This window comes from Humulus lupulus, chromosome 8 (assembly GCF_963169125.1).
Source record: "Humulus lupulus chromosome 8, drHumLupu1.1, whole genome shotgun sequence".
NCBI lineage: Eukaryota > Viridiplantae > Streptophyta > Magnoliopsida > Rosales > Cannabaceae > Humulus > Humulus lupulus.
Genome location: NC_084800.1, coordinates 19360092 through 19367120, shown reverse-complemented (window position 1 = coordinate 19367120; position 7029 = coordinate 19360092). Strand labels below are relative to the sequence as shown.

Genomic DNA, 7029 nt, shown 5'->3' with positions numbered 1-7029 from the left:
CCATATTGTGAAGAGCTCTAATTGGTTTGACCGAGAGACTGGAACGAAAAGCAACAGAGACATACGACCCAACCCAAATTCAGAAAATATAAAAATTGGAGAAAAAGTCAAAAGATTGTTTGTTGTTTCAAAAGATATTTCAAAGACCCACCTTTATTGTATCTTCATTGTGATGATTAAAATATGACATTTTATAAATAATAATCTAGAGATTGTATTATCCTAACCTAATCAAATCATATATGTATATTAGAATTAGATTCGGCAAATCATATTTATCAAGTTATAAAAATAGGATAACTTACTAATTCATTAATTTAAAAAATATATATTTTCTTAAATATCCAAAAAAATATAGTATATTAAAAAAAAGATTTTGGGCCCACAAAGTAGTCGAAAATCAGAATGGGCCCAAAAATAGTGACAAGTAACATCACAACAGGCGATACTAAGCTGCACTGCACAGAGAACAGTACGATAATACTAATATATAATATATTCAGCGGAGAAAAAAAAGATAAGGACGAAAGCCAAGAAGAACGAAGACGAAGAAGAAGAAGAACGAAGAACAAAGAAAATGGAGACGTACCAGTCGATGCCAAAGGTTGAGCTTCACGCTCATCTTAATGGATCCGCCAGAGACTCCACTCTCTTGTGAGTTTTTTTCTTCTTATTTGCTCTCTTTTTCCATCGTTCGAGAACACACACTCATTCTCACTTTATTATTGTTATTATTTTCTATTTATTCTTATTTATTAAGCGTTTGGTTGCAGTGAACTTGCTAGAGGCCTGGGTGAGAAAGGTGTCATAGTTTTCTCAGATGTCGAGCATGTTATAATGAAGAGTGAGCTTTAAATTTTCCTCTCTTGATTTTTTTTTTCCTTATTATTGTCTGTTTGTTTCTTGAGAAAGAAACGTCAGAAGAAAGGAATTTTAATTTACTCAATTTTATTGATATTGGTAGTTAACTTTGAATGTGGATTTTCGTTTTAGTATCTCACAACAATGTTAGCTTGGTGAATCTTAAGCTATAAATTATGTATGTTATGTATGATTCAGGTGAAAGGTCCTTACATGAAGTGTTCAAATTGTTTGACTTGATCCACATTCTTACTACTGATCACAAAATCATTACAAGAATCACCAAAGAAGTAAGGGAACTTTTCAATTATATATATGTAAAAAATCCCCTCAATTTTTTGTCAATATTCTGTTTTATTGCAAAACAGGTTGTTGAAGACTTTGCTTCTGATAATGTTGTGTATCTGGAGCTAAGAACAACCCCCAAGGTACAAAAACATTAGGTTTGTATTAAGTGAACTGTATGCTCTTATAACTCTATTTCTTTTGTGGATGAAGAGAATGATGGGTTTCGGTTTTTGTTCTATCCAGAAAAATGATTCAATAGGAATGACAAAACTCTCTTATATGGAAGCTGTAATAGACGGTCTAAAGGCAGTTACTGCTGTTGATGTTGCTTTTATGCCCCGTAATGGTGAAGCTGATGCTGGTAGTGGCATGGATCCTGTACTTATAAGTGATACATGTAATGGAACAGCAAAAAAGAAAATATATATCAGACTTTTGTTGAGCATTGACCGAAGGGAAACTACTGAGGCTGCGATGGAGACAGTAAGTAGGAAAGTGAGATTTGATTAAGAAATTTGTGTTTCCATGAATTTGAATATGATTAATTCTTTCACCTGCTTTAGGTGAAGCTTGCTCTTGAAATGAAACATCTAGGGGTAGTTGGTATTGACCTTTCTGGAAATCCCATGGTGGGAGAATGGTAAGTTTGCCAAAGTTTTATAGCACTGACCATTAATATTTACATCCAAAATTAAATTTGTGTATGTGTGGCAGGAGCACGTTTTTGCCAGCATTGAAATTTGCAAGAGAACAAGGTCTTTGTATAACCCTTCACTGTGGAGAGGTGCTTTTATCTTTCTAATGCTTGTAAGTGCTTTGATGAAATTGCCTTAACTAACTTATTTTCCGTACTTAGTGGTTATAGGTACCTAATCCAACAGAGATAAGGTCAATGCTCGACTTTATGCCCCAGAGGATTGGTCATGCTTGCTGTTTCGAAGAAGAAGAATGGAAGAAGTTAAAGTCCTTTAATATTCCGGTTAGATATCTGTGATCAAGCCTTTTCCTATAAATTTTACTTTCATTTGCATTTACTGAATACTGAGGAGAAGTGTCCAAGTATGACTATCTAATAGTTTATAGTTCCAATCCACCATAAATTTTAAGATGATGGATTGAGATGTAGATTATTGAAGTCCTGTGCTATTATTTTGATCTGATAAGTTTATGCATCTCTGGAATTCCATCTATTGCATATTTGCATCAAGTGGAATTAAAACTTATCTTTCCAGTCCTTATGTTACCATCTGCAACTGCAAAAGGCCCTTAGAGATTGTTACCTAGTCTTTGATGCAATTTTATAGTTATTAGCTTTGGTATATTCGGCTTGCTGATTTCTTCCTTTTGTGCTCACAAATTTTTCAGGTCGAGATTTGTTTGACATCCAACATCAGGACTAATACAATTTCTTCACTAGACGTTCACCATTTTGGTAGGGTCTTTTGCTTCTATGTAACTTACAAAATCTAATTTAGGAATAAAACCATTACTTTTCCATAACTAAACATCCTACAGAAACTCTAAAATGTTTTTCTCCATCTCATGTCTTTTTTTTGGTTAATATTGTTTCTTCCATTTCATGTCTATGTTTTGCTAGACATACTTCAAATTGCCTTAGCTTAATCTGTGAGTATGTTGATGCAGCTGAACTCTATGAAGAAAAGCATCCTTTATCCCTCTGCACTGATGATGTTGGAGTTTTCTCTACTAGTCTTTCCGGCGAGTATAAGCTTGCTGCTTCTGCATTTGGTAGGTCTGATGTTTACTGCTGCTTATTATAATAAGAATGTGATTGGAAAAGCATATCAACATTGTTTTATTTTTTCCATTTAGGTCTTGGAAAGAAGGAAATGTTTCAGCTAGCAAAAAATGCAGTTGAATTTGTATTTGCTGATAATTTAGTGAAGAGGGATCTAAGAGAGATCTTTGATTCAGCTGCGAATAGGCTGGATCTATTGCCATGATCACTTTTCAGAAGCATCGGTTGCTTCTTATAGTTTATTTGTTTCCAGGTAAACTATATGGACAATAGAGCTGCAAATATGAATTTCCAGTCATGCCTGAGACTGCTCATCGTGTCTGGCAAATGACTTTTGCACTTGTAGGTTTCTTAGCCTGGCCTGAGTAGTCAATATACCCTTGGTTATAGACTCAAGACTAAAAACTTCATAAATTCAATATTCTTGATAAATTGTTGCCAGACCATTCGTCCCTGTGTTTCAAGAACCACATGACTAAGTTTAGTATTAAAACTCCTGTTTTTATCTCATCTACTATTATTACTCATGGATTAAATCATCATTTACTGATAGAGATGTTATTATGATAATAATTGTCGTACTTATATTTTAGTAAAATTACTTGTATGCATATCGGCTGTTCTATTCATATCCTCAGGTTTGACATGCAATTTTTCCTACCAGTCTTTGGTACGGAATGAAAAGAAATTGAGTACACTGTATGGTGCTTTTATCATTTATGTGACTCTGGTTTGCCCCACATGATTGAATTGAATTTTGTTATCAACATTTGGGACAAAAAAACACAAGCGTCTCTGTACCCTGATACTCTAGATGTCACTGTAGTGTTACGATTTTCTTGGCGTGGTGGAACCATTAATCATGGGAGAATTTGACCCATCTACTTTTTTTTCCCTGCTGTTGATTATGTAATGCAAAAATTTCCATGTATTTGTCAAAAACATGTGGTGCTAATGAAAGATTTCAACAGATAGAAACAGTTAAAAAAAAAAAAAAACCCTGGTCCTTGGCATAGTGAGCAGGTTATTATTTGACCAAATGACCATCATATATAAAAGAACGGAGGATATTTACACTATGTTAGTGTTTGGTAGAGTGGAAAGAAGGGTGGTGGGTGGAAAGGGGTGGAGGGAAATAATGAAGGTAGCTTGTTTGGTAAGAAGAAAAGAGGAAGAGGAAGAACCTTCCAAATAACCTTCCCACAAATTTCAATTCTTCCAAAAATGGTGAAATTTTGAGAAAAAGACAAATTAAATACATAAAATGTCATATTTGATACATATTTATGTTAGAAATAATAATATGATAACTTTAATGATTTTTTTTCTATCTTTCCAATTTCACAATATTGTGGACAATTATTTTCCTCATTATCCATCACTCTCCATCCTCTCTAACTCTTCATCCATACTATTCTCCCTTTTCTCTCACCAAATATAGTATTAATTGCAATTGCGTTGCAAATTGCGTAGAGTTTTAAGATTTATAGACTACAGATATATAGAGTTGTATTTTAGTGAAGTTAATGAAACAAGCTACAGCTACAGCTACGTATTACCAGATAGGCAAAATTGAAAGACCAACTACAAACTTTATAAGTTCTATTCTAATATAAAAATTAATATAAAAGGCAAGAAAAAAACAACACGTTCACGTTAATTAGACTTGGAATCCAAGTTTTTATCTTATTTTTTTCAATAATATGTAGTTAACTTAAAAAGATAAAAGAGAACAAGTTGACTATTAGAAGCATAAATTTTTTAACTAAAAAAGAACATAAATTATCACAATACGTCACAAACTAAATACATTCAACTATAAACGGGTGAGTTTTCATGCATTGTATTTCACATGTCGAAAATACAAACTTTGAAAAAATAATTTGTTGTCAACTATGTCATATTATAAAAAGAAATAATTAAGTTTGAATTGATTTATAAGCTTTATTGGTATAAGTTGTAAAAGGAGATGTTAGTAATAGTAACAACACGATGCCATCCTAATGGGCATGAAAGTAAAAGTTTTTTTAGTTATTATATATTATAATTTTTTATATATATTTATTTACTTGTGATAAAAATAAAATAGGAAATTGGAATATAAATAAAATAGGAGATATAACCTTGCAATAAAAGTCAAATAAAAAACTTTCTTTATTTTTAGAATTACAAAAAAAAAACTAAATCACAAATGGTGTAATTACTACATTTGTTTGGCTAATTTGTTTAATAAGGTAATTACACACTAACTATTGTTATATTATTTTTAATATAATGTGTAGATTAAATAATGTGACAAAGTGTGTCACATATTGTAGCATAATATATATGAGAGTTACATTTTTTTGGATAGTATGAATATCTAAATGGGTAACATATTTGGGATTACAAAATCAATTACAAATTTGTAACTCCCAAATATTACCCAATAATGTGTAGATTATATGTTACACATTTTGAGTTTGAATTTTACAAAGCCATAAGTGATATGGTTGCTGGAGATGTGATTTTAACTCTCATAATGTATATGGGTTACAAAATCAAGTGAGAATGAGTTTGGAACGTTTTGGAAAAGTTTGGAAAATTAGGTGGTTGAAAAGCACTGTGGCCGCGGCCACTAATTGTCTCAGGCCGTGGCCTGGGGGACAGAAGCCAGCGGCCAGGCATATCGCAGGACGCGGGCTGGAGTGCTGACAACCTTTTTTCCAAATACTGTTTTTATCCAATTTTAAACGTTTCCAACAACTAAGTAATTCACAAATCTCCATTTTAATTCCAGAAACATCTAATTAAACATGGTAACAGCCATGGGTTTATGGAATTTGAAATTCAAATGGTGTCTCAAAACTCTATAAATAGGAGCCTATTGCTCACTTGTTAGATACACTATTTTCTATCCACTATAGTACTTGGATAGAAAATCACCTAGATGCTTGTTTATTTTAGAGAGCTATTACCATTTGAGAGAATCTCTTAGTGCTTGAGATAGGGAGAAATAAGATTTTGGACAAAAATTGTAAACCTTATTCAAATTGGTGATTCCCAATGCTCTTCACTTTAGTTGTGTAAATAAGAGTATTTGTTAATTATTATTGTTATTCTATTGTTTTTTATCATCTTCTATTTATTTGTCTATTTACATATTTAGAGTTGTACTTCCATCTATATCTCTTGTTCTTCATCCTTTAATCTATTTGTATCTTTTTGTTATAGAGTTGTATTTTCTATTACTCTCTTCATCTACATATTTTTATATTTACATGTAATTTTTGCAAAAGAGTTGTAACTTATTTAATCAATCACTTTGTCATTTGTATTATTTTGTTTAGAGTTGTAACCGTCTTACTATTTTTGATAGAGACAATATAATTTTCTCCAACAACTATATAGTGGAATTATATTGTGTAATTACACCAATAAATAATACTAATTATTGAACATAATATTTTTTTTATTTATTTCATTAAAATATTAATATTTTCCTATAAAAATATTCTTACTTTATACAATTTTTTAGATTTTTTGGCAAAAATATTTTTTATATAGATATTTTACATTGTTCTTTTTTATATTATTTAATATATTTTTTGTAGATTTTTCAGACTAGAGTAATTATAAAATATTGTAGGAGATTGTAATTTTTTAGATTAAATTTTACATTTGCATTAGAATTTTTGTTTACCAAACACATAATTTTAAGAAAAAAAAACACAATAAAAAATTAACACTAATGTCAATATGTTTATTGATTTTTATTTACTTATTATTGAAGGTATATTTTTCTTACATTATTTGTTGTATATATATTAAAGTTTGGATGATTAGTTTTTTTTAATAATTTTTTTGGTTTAATTTAATTTAAATATTAAATCATGATTTTAGTTTGGAAGGAAAGTCTTGCCTTCTATCCTATGCCTTTATCACCACCTCCGACGAAGTATATCCTTGGGGAAGGCTACTTCCAGAGAACCAGATGTAGAATGTCTTCTTCAAATCACATCTCCTTCAGTCAAGTCCTCCAGGTTTGTGAGATTCTTCCTCCGAGCCTTGAGTAGAGTGCCACATGTCGAGCACATTGATCTTGGACCACAAGCAGTCATCTGTCATTTATTGTTTCACAA

At 31.2% G+C, this 7029-nt stretch overlaps 1 protein-coding gene across 1 annotated transcript; it reads left to right on the top strand.

The window, feature by feature from the left end:
* Positions 1–495: 495 nt before the first annotated feature.
* LOC133795300 (N6-mAMP deaminase) lies at positions 496–3555 on the top strand. Its single transcript, XM_062232755.1, has 11 exons — positions 496–654; positions 774–844; positions 1060–1151; positions 1230–1289; positions 1393–1632; positions 1713–1789; positions 1864–1933; positions 2015–2128; positions 2515–2581; positions 2794–2898; positions 2983–3555. The coding sequence occupies exons 1-11, from the start codon at positions 578–580 to the stop codon at positions 3111–3113; spliced, it is 1104 nt and encodes a 367-aa protein (XP_062088739.1). The 5' UTR covers positions 496–577; the 3' UTR covers positions 3114–3555.
* Positions 3556–7029: the final 3474 nt, after the last annotated feature.

Coding starts and splice junctions, on each gene's coding strand:
- LOC133795300 (XM_062232755.1), top strand. CDS start 578: ATGGAGACGTACCAGTCGATGCCAAAGGTTGAGCTTCACGCTCATCTT. Junction 655..773: donor GCCAGAGACTCCACTCTCTT/GTGAGTTTTTTT, acceptor GTTTGGTTGCAG/TGAACTTGCTAGAGGCCTGG. Junction 1,790..1,863: donor AATCCCATGGTGGGAGAATG/GTAAGTTTGCCA, acceptor TATGTGTGGCAG/GAGCACGTTTTTGCCAGCAT.